Here is a 12,221-nt window from a genome sequence, read left to right as displayed (position 1 = left end):
TGAAAAGTCGCGGAATAAATAGTTGGTAAATATAATGGTATAGAAGAAACAAATACAGAAAATAATCTGTGAACTGAAATGACGGGTTAACTCGTCTCGGTTAAGATTGTGTGTAATCTAGTTAATACTTACGTACGAGGAATAATATAACAGAGATTTTCTTGAAATATGTAAACAGATGATTTTTGATCTGGATCGGTATAGTAAAGTGATAAGCGTATATATCTTTATGGGAAAAAGAAGCGTTTTTCACATTTTATCTAGCAAACACCTTGGAGATCCTCGATAATTCCAAGTGCCGCATTACGAATGCATCGCCCGTAAAAGCGAAAGCATGCACTCACGTGATTCTAAATTTGTACTCCAAGTGGAGTACTTACTAAAAATAGTTTCATTCATATTTTGCATGATATATGGTAATTATCTATACTTGGTAATTACTACAACTATTTCTTACATTTATTAAGAAATTTCAAATGTTTCAAAATAAAATTATTAGATAGGAATCGTTCATATTAAAACGTGTCAAAATAATGTAATTTTATCTAGTCATTTTCATTTCATTCTTCTTATAGATATTTTATTAATGAAATTAATTATTGATTTAAAAAATAATAATATAAAAAATATATTAAATCAGAATATAAAAAGTATATTAAGTCAGAACCTGTTATAAAGAGAATATCGCAGCAGTAAGCAGACAATCTGTAATCATAATAAGAAAAGTGTTAAAGATGTTGATGAGTTGTGTAAATTCCATAGAAAAGAATTTATCCATGAAAAGTCAGAGGTTATTTGATAAAAATTTTTTTATTTTACTGCATATTCCAACTAGTATTTTCTTTTATATATCAATAATTTAAATATTCGGTTTGATTTTTAATAAAAATTATAATTCAAATTATAATTTAAGTATTATATAAAATATATGCCACATTAATTAATAATAATGAAAGTTTAATGGAAAATAAATTATATTCTATTGCATATGAATGTCCATTTCGTATTTGAAATTTTTATTTTTCGATTAATTGAAATATCGATTTAAATCGAAGGTGTTCTAATATCGAGTATAATAATCGAGAGTGATTTATCTCTTCATAGATTTCTCTTAGAAATCAATTTTTCTTAAACTATTAGAGTTGTTTAACTGAAGTAAATATTACAAAATTTATTAAAATTAAGAAACAGTTTTGTTTCATAATTACGAGTGTCAACATTTCTTACGTAGTGTTTGTTTATATCTAAAATAAGGTTACGTGATACTTTATAAATATAACCATATTTTTGGATATTTCGAAACAAATGTGGATTTTCATTTATAATTAATTTTATTGTATATAGAAGGTTAGTATTTGCGATATTTCTATTGTTAAATTTTTAAATCCGAATAACGTTATAATCGAATCTTATTCATATGCAATAGACGTATTGGAGAAGAGAAAATGTATTCATTATAATTCAATATAATTTTAAGTACTTAATAAAATGAAACCATCGATTTTCGTTGAAAATGAGTCGGTGCTACTTGTAGGAGAAGGAAATTTTTCATTTTCCGTAGCGTTATGTCAACTTAACCTTAAAATAAACTTAATAGCTACGTGCTATGAATCCGATATATCTCACGAAGCTGGAAAGAAAAACATAGAATATCTTAAAAGACATGGTTAGTGAACAAATAGTATATAATATACATAATATGTTTTATGGTATAAAATTTATGATATGTAAGTGTACAGATTTAAATTCCTTGAAAAAAATGATGAAATGCTATGATTTTCTTTTCAGGCATCTGTGTATTGCTGGGGATAGATGCAACTAAATTAATGGAAAATCCTATTTTGAAAAAGGAATCCTTTGATAAAATTATTTTTAATTTCCCTCATGTTGGTGGTAAAATGAGAATAGAAAAAAACAGAGAGTTATTAAAACAATTTTTTATAGAAATTGAAAAGTTAAATAATCCTAATGTAGAGGTATTGATAACTCTTTGTAATGGTCAAGGTGGAACACCTATGGATGAGCCTAAAAGAAATTGGAATGATTCATGGAAAGTTACAGAAATGGCAGCACATGGAAATTTTATATTAACTAAGATAGATCCATTTCTGTGGTCGTATTTTCCAATCTATGTAGTTACAGGATATCGTAGTCTACAAAAACAATTTCATACTACTAATGCATTAACTCATTTTTTCAAAAGGTCAGAGCCACCTAATTATCAAAATATATCCCCAAAAAATAAAATTGATATTGTTACATGCGATATAGATAATTTTTTAAGAAAAGATGTATTTCATATATCAAACAAATTATCGAATTTAAAAATTTGGTGCATATATCCACCAGCATTTACCTTTGATATAACTATTTGTGTCACAGAAGATTTTAATCCATTAAAATTTTATACTACTTTATATAATCATGCAGGTTGTATTGTGGATGAAATTAATTTTATTGGGTCCTATATATCTCCATCCAAAGAGAAAATCACAAAAACTTATAGAATAACTTACAAATCTTACATAGTGCCTCTATATAGACAAAGAGTTATTCAAATGCATCAAAATTTAATTCCCAATATTTTAGAGAAAAACCTTAATATTGTAATAGTGAGATAAAATAAATTCAGTGCATTTAAAGGTATTGATCTTATGTAAATACAAAAATTTTCTACTGATATGATGATTCATTTTTATAATAAAAATAAAAAAAAAAACGAGATAAAAATATCTTTATTTATATTTAGATGCATTGCTTTTATAATCTGAAAAATATTTCTATCCATGTGACTCCAAAATTTCATCTAATATCAAATAATGTAGTTGGAAATATAAAAATACACAAACTGATAGATAAAAGAATATATCAACCATTTTATACAAATACTTATCATTGTGATGATAGTTATCATGCAAATGCTACGCGTAGTAAAAAGCCTAAAACATCAGGCAATGCAACACAATATTTTGTGGATTTAAAACAGGCAAGCTAGCTGAAGTTATCAATTTTTATAATTTGTTTAATATTGATTTTATTACAACATATTATTTACATAGATAAGAGTCATGGGTGGAAAGGGTGGTGATGGAAATATATCGTTTCTGCAATTATGGAAAAATGACCATGCAGGACCTGATGGAGGAGATGGTGGACATGGTGGGCATGTGATTTTTCAGGTAAACTGATTAAAAAAAAAAAAGGGGGATAAATTAATTTAGTACAAAATATACGTTTTATTTACTTGAACAGGTTTCAAGTAATGTTAAAGATCTTAAACATATAAAAAGTGTCTTAAAAGCAGAAGATGGAGAAGATGGTTCTTGTAAAAATTGTTATGGTAAAAATGCTAGTCATAACATTATACCAGTTCCTGTTGGAACTATAATACGTAACATTAAAGGAACAATATTAGCTGATTTGGATCAGGATAATTCAATGTTTATTGCTGCACGAGGAGGTGCAGGTGGTCATGGAAATACTTTTTTTACTTCTGATACTCAGCAATCTCCAAAAATTTGTGAATATGGAGCAGATGGTGAAGATTTGCAATATGTATTGGAAGTAAGAAGTATGGCTCATGTTGGACTTGTAAGTGTTTTGTATAAGACAAGATTGTTAAGTCTATTAATTTTAAATAAAGAGGACATAAATAGATGTTTCTTTTTTCACATAAATGTTATTTGATAGATTGGTCTTCCAAATGCTGGTAAAAGTACACTTTTAAGAGCTATATCTAGAGCTAGACCAAAAGTAGCATCTTATCCATTTACAACTTTGAAACCTCATGTGGGTATAATACCATATGATGATTATGAACAAGTTACAGGTAATATTAATTCTATTTCTCTCTCTTAATGATTAATTAATCTTGCTTTGATTATTTTAGTGGCAGATTTACCTGGACTTATAGCTGATTCTCATAAGAATAAAGGTCTTGGAATAACATTTCTTAAACATGCAGAACGTTGTGCTATTCTATTATTTGTTATAGATCTTTCTCTTGATGAACCTTGGCAAGCATTAGAAATATTAAGATATGAAATTAATCAATTCAACAAAAATTTAAATAATAGATCTTTTATTGTTATTGCTAATAAGATGGATTTGCCTGAAGCTAAGGTAAGAAAATGATATAATGATCATTAAATTTTTGACCGTTTAAATTGAGTTGAAAAAAGAACATATTACTCAAAGATATTTTTATAGGAAAATCTACGATTGTTAAAAGAGAAGATTGATATGCCTATTATACCTATATCTGCAAAAGTAGGTATTAATATATCTACTTTGTTGAAAGAAATTAGGATATTGTATGATGAACTAAAAGAAAAAACGACAAATCAATGAATATAAATGAAATCTTTATATAACTTAACATATGTTTATTAATACATAATTGTAAAAATATTCATAAAAATGAGAATAATTCACTCTTTTATCATATCTTTAAACTTTCAGTGTTTCTGTACAGAAATGAAAATCTTTTACTACAGCTTTCACTTCTGATTGATTAAGCATTGTAGAAAACCATCTATTTAAATTCGTATATTGTTTTCTTACTTCCGAAGTTAAAACGTGTTCGTACAATGGTAACAGAGTACTGAATATCATAATATCCGCGAGAGAAATTCTTTCATTAACGAAATATGTTTTTCTAAGTAATATATTATTTAATTTCTTTAATGAATTCAATGCATCTTCTTTTGAAGTTTTCCCATCTAATTTAATATTTTTTGGTAATGTTATTCGAGAAGACGATAAAATCCAACCTGTAACTGCTGGTAAAAGATGATTATCCGTGTAACTTATCCACTGTAGTACTTCACAAAAAGCAAATAAATCATTTTCACATTTTAAATTAGTATCTGATAAATAATAAGCAATGGCACTACTATTACAAATTTTAATATCACCAATTTCTAAAATCATATCTGTTGTAGAATTCTTATCATCTTCAATATATTTTATTACAAGATTTTGATTACTATATTGAGCTACAATTTGAGCTTTGTAGCTTCTAATACTATTTTTATTTCCGAAAATTATTAATTTTGGAAATATTTTCACATTTATAGAATTCGTATTTGTTACGTTTCCAATAGTTAAATTAGAAGGAAGATCTAAAAAATTATAAAATATTATTTTGTTAAATAATTTCCTTTAAAAAATTTATAAATAATTTTGAACATTTAATTAAATACCTTGAATAGTTGATTTTTCATTTATAATCCCAAGTTTTAAATTGGCAAATTCTTTAGCTTTTTGTATTATTTTATTCAAAGAAGAAATATTTGAGCCTGAAGCTTGAGCAGATTCAGCTTTTCCACCACCTTTACCTCCCATAAAAGGAGCTATCTCTTGAATCCATTCATTAGCCTTTAAACCTTTATTAATAGCTGTCTGAAATTATTGTAATAATTAATTTGATATAGGTTTTTGGATTACACTATACGTCGTTATTTTTTTTTTTTCTTACTTTAGGGACAGCACTAAGAACAAAGATTTTTTTGGCATCTTGATCAACACTTATCAATAATGCACTAGTGTCTGGTGATAAACTTTTAATCTTTTTCAATGCAGAATCTAAAGCTTTTGTATTGCTAAATGCTTTCAATACTTCTACAAATACAGCACAGCCAATATTCGATTGAATCATCTTTTGAACAGTTTCAACTACCGCAGTAGCGACGGCAGTTTTAGCTAATCTTTCTTTATCATCGAGCGATTTTTTTAATTCTTTTAGCATAGCACGTATTTTATCCTATATTCAAAGCACAAAACATAAATAATTGAAAATTTATGAAAATGAATTATAAAGTTATATGATTAAATATACCTTCTTCCAACTAGAAATTATAGCATGAGATACATCTTCATTTAGTTCTATTATCTGTTTAACATACTCTTTAGAATTTGTACCACTTTTATCAGCATTGATAGTATTTTTTAACTGGTTTAATTTATCTTCTAACAAAGCTGATTTCTTAAGTGCTTTTTTTGCTTCAGGTCCAGTTAAAGCAACTATACGTCTTATACCTTTAGCAATAGCTTCTTCACTTGCTATGACAAAATCACCTATATGTCCTGTGTTATGTAAATGTCTGTAATATAAAAATGATTAAAAAATTTATATTTTCGTTGAATACGACGTTTAATAAAAAGATATACTCTTACGTTCCACCACAAAATTCTACACTGGTCTTCAATGCAGCATCACTCAAAGGATCTTTTTCCAATTCTTCTATTGGTATACCTACACTGACTATTCTAACAGGATCAGGATAGGTTTCTTCAAACATAGCACGTAATCCTTTAATAGTTTTAGCTAACGCCAGATTGCTTTCTTTAGCATAAATATTTTTATTTTGTTGTACCATATCATTCGTAATTTCTTCTGTTTTTTTTACTTGATCTGTAGTCATAGCTCCTATAATGTAAAAATATATTCTAAATCTACTCTAAAAATACTAAACCTATTTTAATAAAAGATAGTACTCTTCAAAAACCTTTGTTAGTGAAGTCAAAACGTAATCTGTCAGGTGCAACTAACGATCCTTTTTGATCGGCTTCTAAACCCAAAACTTGCCGAAGTGCATAGTTAAGAACATGAGTTGCTGTATGATTACTCATTATTAGACGTCTACGAGTAGTATCAATATTTAAATAAACCTTATCACCCTTCTTCAGCACTCCTTCTCCAACTGTACCAATATGTAGTACATAGCCACCTCTAACTTGCACATTCGTAATCCGTATTTCAGTTTCCTATGTAAAATAATAATTAGAATAGTTTTATAATACATCTTATTATATAAAATATTTTAAATCGTTTGATACTCTAAAATAATATATATTTACTTCATCATCAACTTTTACTAAAAATCCTTCATCATATATTTGTCCACCTTGTTCTGCATAAAAATTCGTTTTATCTAACAATATTCCTACTTCCTGTCCAGAATGTACTTTTTCAACGAAAGTTTTTGCGTGTCTTAGAGCAATGACAGTACTAGTGCACGACTCAAACGAATATTCATCATATGGATTATTATTTTTTATATTGTAATTATATTTTGATAAATCATTAGTGACTGGTATTCCTGAATTTTGCAATTCTGTGATTGCATGAATATCCAAATTAATTTGATCATCTACCCCTCCAACTTTATTTTGAGAGATAAGCTAAAATAGATAATACAATAATAATAATTGTTATTATGAAATAAAAAATATTATAAAATATTATAGCCATTTTAATACCTGTGCTTGTTTCTTTGCTTCTTCATAAGCAATCATATCAACTTTCAAACCTTTCTCTTCAGTCATGAGTTGTGTTAAATCAACTGGAAAACCATATGTGTCATATAAACGCCATGCAACATCACCTGGAACAACCTTAGAAGATTCAAGTTTTGCTATGGTTCGATTTAATAAATTTCGTCCACGTGATAATGTTTTTAAGAATTGTGTTTCTTCTTCATTAATTGTATCAATTATACTTTGAGGATCTTTTTTAACTTCTGGGAATACATCACCTAGACAAATAAATGATGGAATGAAATAACGTTCGGAAAAATAAAAAATCTTCTAAAATCGATATTTACCAAGTAATTCTACTACTACATTTATCAAAGATGCAAAAAAACCAGGTTTTGCATTTAATTTCTCAGTGGCATAACGTACAGCACGTCGCAGAATTCTTCTTAGAACATAACTTTAATAAAAAAATAATTATTAAAAGAGCATGAAAAATATAAATTAAATATTTATATTATATTATATGATTTACCCTCTTCCAGTATTATCAGGCATCCCTCCATCTGCAAGAGCAATAGTTATTGTCCTTGCATGATCTGCCAATACTCTGTATGCCATATCAATTCCATCCTTATCTGCATCCCCTACTCTTCCTTGATAAGGTGGTGCCCCAGTACCTTTTTGAATTGCTTCAAAGAGAGGCATAAATAAGTCAGTATCATAATTTGCTTGTTTATTTTGAATAACTGACACCAAACGTTCCAATCCTAAACCACAATCAATATGCTTTTTTGGTAATGTTTTTAAAATGCCATCTAATTCCCTGCAATATATATGTAATTCAATTTTTATCATTTAATGTAATTGAAAATATACATGCATGTTTTTATTTTTATATTACCTATTATATTGAATAAAGACAAGATTCCAGATTTCTAAAACATTTGGATCATCCATATTTACTAAATGAGCAGCTTCCCTACCACCAATTCTATCATAATGTATTTCACTGCATGGTCCACAAGGACCAGTTTCTCCCATTTCCCAAAAATTATCCTTCATGCTACCTGGTAAAACATGTGAAGCTGATACCCTACAAAAAAATAAAGTTAATTACACTTGGACAAATATACTTAAATGTCTTAATCATATAGTAAATATTATTCTGATATTGTATTTTTAATTACCCAAGAGAAAGCCATATATCTTTACATTCATTATCAGGATTCAACCCAGATTTTTCATCCCCTCCAAAATATGTAATGTATAATCTATCAGGTGATAATTTTAAATTGACTGTTAAGAATTCCCAAGCCCACATACAAATTTCTTTCTAAAAAAAATTTTATTTTATTAAAAGTAGTTTTATGAGAATAATTAACATATAAGCATACCTTAAAATAATCACCAAAGGACCAGTTACCCATCATCTCAAAAAAAGTATGATGATATACATCTTTACCAACATCGTCTAAATCATTATGTTTACCTCCAGCTCTTATACATTTTTGAGTATTAACGACTCTCACCCATTTTGCCATATCACTGTTAGGATCTACTGTACCAAGAAATATTGGTTTGAACTAAAATAAATCATATATAAAAATTATAAACAATATATAGTGTAACAATTATATATAAATTATATTTTAGAGAAAAGAAATAATACTATACTTGATTCATCCCAGCATTAGTAAAGAGTAAAGTTGGATCATCATGTGGTATTGTTGAACTTGAATGAACATATTCGTGTCCCTTACTTTTGAAAAAGTCAATGTAAGATTGACGAATTTCCTTAGACGTCATAGACACACTCATTTTAATCTTTGCTCTTTTTCTGGCTCTAATGTAGTAACACTAATCTATAATTTGTATTAATTTATAAATTTTACACCATATGGAAATAGATTACATCAGCTGTTTAAGCAAAATTTAAAAAAAAACATTATCATCTATGAGAAAACAAAATTATTATCAAAACAAGATATTTTTAAGATACATACTGTAGTTTTGTGTTTAAATAAAAATTACAAATTATTTATAATTGATGATAATCGAAACACAGACGTTAAAAACCGTGCAGCCGACACATATGAATGTTACCGAATAAAAGTACTGCGAGGAGAAAGGTAAAAAATCAAAACACGTGTATACAATTTACCGCTTCACTGCTGATAATCTCCAAGAGAAAAAAAATTTCGAAAAAATCTTTTCACCGTATTTACAGAATATTCACTATAATAACGGTAGTAGAGAGGGATAAACACCAACAGTTGTAGATCGACGTTTTACTAAACTATTAGTAATTCACCGACAGGCATGGATTGTATTTCTCCTCGTTTTAACACATAAGAAAATTAACTAAATTTGGTCAAAATGCCGTTTATGATAGGTAAAGAACCTATACGAAGAACGCTTAAATATTTACAAGCAGGAAAATTAGTTCTAAAGGATAAAATACAAATATTATCCATTAATTATAATATTAGCGGGCAACATCACTCAGGAATCAGGTAAAATTTAGGTTAGATATTTGTTAGCATAGTATCGTTTTTAAAAATATTATATTTTTAAACTGATTTTATACTTTAGAGATTTCATATTTTGGTATTTACCACAAATACAATACAAAAATCCAGATGTACAAATTATTACATTTAAAAATAAAACACCATCTCCTTTTATAAAATGTTATTATGGTATGTAATTTTATAAATTATTTAAACTACATAATAATATTGTAATATGGTATTAATATCAGTGTTAAGTATATTATGGTTATAAATATTGTCAAAAGTAATATATTATTATATAATTATACTTTAATAGAAAGTGGAGAAACAATGTTAATAGATGTAGATAGTCAACCAAAAGAAAGTATTCTTCAACATCTTATTAAAGTGGTTGGTAAGTCAGAACAACTTTTAATCGAAGAAGAAGTAGCCAAAGAAAAAAAAGATAATCCTGCTAACTTTGGTGTTGGTTGTAAAAAAAGTTGCATATGTGAAATTCCTGGACAAGTACCATGTCCTGGTGTAGTACCTCTCCCTTATCATATGCGTGGAAAAATTGCTCTTAAAGAAAAATAAATGTAGATATTAAATATAAATGTAATGATATATCTAAATAAATGATAGGTTTTATTATTTCAATACAATAATCTTAAAATTCTTTCTTAAAGTTCATTACATGTTTTTGTTTATTATCAAAAGATGTTGATACAATATATTATGAAAATACACGTACATCATGTACATACATATCAAGCATTATCATATTATGAATTAAAATAGTTACATTTTTGGTGCTTTACATTTGCTGCACCATATAGGAATCATTTACGCACGCACACATACACACGCAAGAGAAGAATCAGCAATTTTATAATACTATGCTTTTATAAATATAAATGATATAAATATCAATGATATTAATGACATGAAAAGGATTCCATACTGTATTTCTCTCCAAATTATCATTCAAAATGTTTATGAAAAATGTGGATAGACAACTTGAGTTATCTTCTTGGTTTATAACGATTATATGGCTTATTATTGTGGTGATGATTTCCCCGATTGTGATGGCGTGTAGATGTGGACGGTTTTTGATTTTCTGTTCTCTGATATAGATGTATGATAGGAGATCCATCCAAAGGTTTGTTCAATTCAAATTCTTCTTCTGATTCTTTCATTAATTTGAGTTTTGCTTCTATTGCCTGGATAGCAGTCTCACGACTATAGGGATTATATTAAAATTAATATCTATATTAGAAATAATAATAAAAATGAAAAACCTACCTTATTTTTTTATCTTCTTTCTTTGCACCTGCTAAGGCAGGTATATCTATTTTTGGCTTTGGTTTTTCTATGTCAGGCTAAAAATAAATTAGTATAAAAAATATCATTTTTATTAAAATATAAAATTATATTTGCATCCTCTGTGACATTTTACTAACCTCTGTGACGCTATGAGCCCATCTTACTACTATATTTTTAGCACCTACTTTTAGATTATGTAAAGCATCTTTTGCTGCTTCAGCATCTTCTATTGTTTTATAAGTAACAAATGCATATCCCCTTGGTTGACCAGCTTGTGGACCTGACCGATGAAATAGCAGGTCGAACTTTTCGATTGTTCCATGTTTTTGGACGAGTTTCAGGAGTTGGTACCAGTTGACAAATAAACAGTTAGTTTTTCAGATAGTTTTATAAACTACAAATGCGTCATTGCTCAATATGATTTAATTTTTTAATTGATTAATATATTAACACATTGAGAAAATAAATGACTCATTTGAAGAAATAAAAACCATGAAATATATAATCATGCAAATACTTACTCATTAATCCTTAGATCTAGATTGCCCACCCATAATCTTCTATCTTCTACCTGATTTGATTTTATAGGTTCTAATGGCAAAGGAACTTTAGCACCTGGCTATAATTCATAATCAAAATTAACCAACGATTTTATGATTATCAAAATAAATAATATTTTTTAGCTTAGGGAGATGTGTGGGATGTATTTGATTAAATCTATAGAAACTTACCTCCATACCAACGGGAGAGACAAATAAACTTTATCACATTAATAATAAGAAACTCTAGTTAGTCTATATTGATTCCAATATAAATCTATAAATAAAAGGAAGTATTAGATCTTCTCTTATTTATACGAACCCGTATAGACATAACATATTAGGTTAATGTGCACTTCTATGAAAAACTATTTTAAAAGAGTATTTTAAAATAATTCCATATTTTCTATTACCTGACGAAGCTTTTACAATTACGCACGACATTTTTTGAGATCTCCCAACGTTGTTATCATAATACATAATATTAAGGAATAATACGCGAAACGAATATCAAAGGTATCGCGCAAGAGAATGTAACAATACGATTGTGTACGACTAATCACTACTGATCTGTATATAGAATATAAGATTTGATTTCAATAAC

The 12,221-nt window shown here is 27.5% G+C and overlaps 4 protein-coding genes across 6 annotated transcripts; 2 read left to right on the top strand and 2 right to left on the bottom strand.

Annotated features, from left to right (window-relative positions):
• The first annotated feature begins 1,091 nt into the window (after positions 1 to 1,091).
• On the top strand, positions 1,092 to 4,861 carry LOC127063113 (mitochondrial ribosome-associated GTPase 2). Of its 2 annotated transcripts, XM_050992470.1 has the most exons (9): positions 1,092 to 1,347; positions 1,427 to 1,666; positions 1,789 to 2,643; positions 2,750 to 2,986; positions 3,060 to 3,179; positions 3,253 to 3,591; positions 3,691 to 3,829; positions 3,890 to 4,122; positions 4,210 to 4,861. In XM_050992470.1, exons 4-9 carry the CDS (start codon positions 2,750 to 2,752, stop codon positions 4,348 to 4,350), a joined length of 1,209 nt encoding a protein of 402 aa, XP_050848427.1. In that variant the 5' UTR covers positions 1,092 to 1,347; positions 1,427 to 1,666; positions 1,789 to 2,643; the 3' UTR covers positions 4,351 to 4,861. The 2 variants fall into 2 exon arrangements, with proteins under 2 accessions (XP_050848427.1, XP_050848428.1); XM_050992471.1 differs by lacking the exon at positions 1,427 to 1,666 and having other exon boundaries at positions 2,431 to 2,643.
• On the bottom strand, positions 4,346 to 9,560 carry LOC127063098 (alanine--tRNA ligase, cytoplasmic). 2 transcript variants are annotated; one of them, XM_050992415.1, is made up of 15 exons: positions 9,422 to 9,560; positions 8,935 to 9,122; positions 8,655 to 8,843; positions 8,448 to 8,593; positions 8,162 to 8,353; positions 7,793 to 8,083; positions 7,608 to 7,717; positions 7,264 to 7,538; positions 6,862 to 7,185; positions 6,510 to 6,768; positions 6,178 to 6,430; positions 5,840 to 6,104; positions 5,480 to 5,764; positions 5,205 to 5,403; positions 4,346 to 5,123 (listed from the first exon to the last, which is right to left on the bottom strand). In XM_050992415.1, the coding sequence occupies exons 2-15, from the start codon at positions 9,076 to 9,078 to the stop codon at positions 4,450 to 4,452; spliced, it is 3,606 nt and encodes a 1,201-aa protein (XP_050848372.1). In that variant the 5' UTR covers positions 9,079 to 9,122; positions 9,422 to 9,560; the 3' UTR covers positions 4,346 to 4,449. The 2 variants fall into 2 exon arrangements, with proteins under 2 accessions (XP_050848372.1, XP_050848371.1); XM_050992414.1 differs by lacking the exon at positions 9,422 to 9,560 and adding an exon at positions 9,264 to 9,409.
• A 70-nt stretch (positions 9,561 to 9,630) lies between these two features.
• Positions 9,631 to 10,391, top strand: LOC127063126 (probable 28S ribosomal protein S25, mitochondrial). Its single transcript, XM_050992499.1, has 3 exons — positions 9,631 to 9,773; positions 9,853 to 9,959; positions 10,090 to 10,391. Exons 1-3 carry the CDS (start codon positions 9,637 to 9,639, stop codon positions 10,347 to 10,349), a joined length of 504 nt encoding a protein of 167 aa, XP_050848456.1. The 5' UTR covers positions 9,631 to 9,636; the 3' UTR covers positions 10,350 to 10,391.
• A 37-nt stretch (positions 10,392 to 10,428) lies between these two features.
• LOC127063124 (probable RNA-binding protein 18) lies at positions 10,429 to 12,207 on the bottom strand. The gene is made up of 6 exons (XM_050992494.1): positions 12,031 to 12,207; positions 11,810 to 11,894; positions 11,600 to 11,697; positions 11,216 to 11,429; positions 11,058 to 11,134; positions 10,429 to 10,994 (listed from the first exon to the last, which is right to left on the bottom strand). Exons 2-6 carry the CDS (start codon positions 11,813 to 11,815, stop codon positions 10,778 to 10,780), a joined length of 612 nt encoding a protein of 203 aa, XP_050848451.1. The 5' UTR covers positions 11,816 to 11,894; positions 12,031 to 12,207; the 3' UTR covers positions 10,429 to 10,777.
• Positions 12,208 to 12,221: the final 14 nt, after the last annotated feature.

This window comes from Vespula vulgaris, chromosome 4 (assembly GCF_905475345.1).
Source record: "Vespula vulgaris chromosome 4, iyVesVulg1.1, whole genome shotgun sequence".
NCBI classification, from domain to species: domain Eukaryota; kingdom Metazoa; phylum Arthropoda; class Insecta; order Hymenoptera; family Vespidae; genus Vespula; species Vespula vulgaris.
The sequence above is the reverse complement of the archived record's forward strand: the minus strand, read 5'-3'. Positions and strand labels throughout refer to the sequence as shown.

Bases quoted from the DNA above. Each gene is read 5' to 3' on its own strand.
- LOC127063113 (XM_050992471.1), top strand. From the start codon at position 2,750: ATGCATTGCTTTTATAATCTGAAAAATATTTCTATCCATGTGACTCCA. The intron at 2,987-3,059 runs GCAAGCTAGCTG...TTATTTACATAG, and splicing joins ATTTTGTGGATTTAAAACAG to ATAAGAGTCATGGGTGGAAA. The intron at 3,592-3,690 runs GTAAGTGTTTTG...GTTATTTGATAG, and splicing joins GTATGGCTCATGTTGGACTT to ATTGGTCTTCCAAATGCTGG.
- LOC127063098 (XM_050992415.1), bottom strand. From the start codon at position 9,078: ATGAGTGTGTCTATGACGTCTAAGGAAATTCGTCAATCTTACATTGAC. The intron at 8,084-8,161 runs GTAATATAAAAA...TATATATTGCAG, and splicing joins GTCTTTATTCAATATAATAG to GGAATTAGATGGCATTTTAA. The intron at 6,769-6,861 runs GTAAATATATAT...TATTTTACATAG, and splicing joins TAGTAAAAGTTGATGATGAA to GAAACTGAAATACGGATTAC.
- LOC127063126 (XM_050992499.1), top strand. From the start codon at position 9,637: ATGCCGTTTATGATAGGTAAAGAACCTATACGAAGAACGCTTAAATAT. The intron at 9,774-9,852 runs GTAAAATTTAGG...TTTATACTTTAG, and splicing joins CAACATCACTCAGGAATCAG to AGATTTCATATTTTGGTATT. The intron at 9,960-10,089 runs GTATGTAATTTT...ATACTTTAATAG, and splicing joins TTTTATAAAATGTTATTATG to AAAGTGGAGAAACAATGTTA.
- LOC127063124 (XM_050992494.1), bottom strand. The intron at 11,430-11,599 runs GTAAGTATTTGC...ATTTGTCAACTG, and splicing joins CTAGATCTAAGGATTAATGA to GTACCAACTCCTGAAACTCG. The intron at 10,995-11,057 runs GTAGGTTTTTCA...TAATCCCTATAG, and splicing joins AAAGAAGATAAAAAAATAAG to TCGTGAGACTGCTATCCAGG.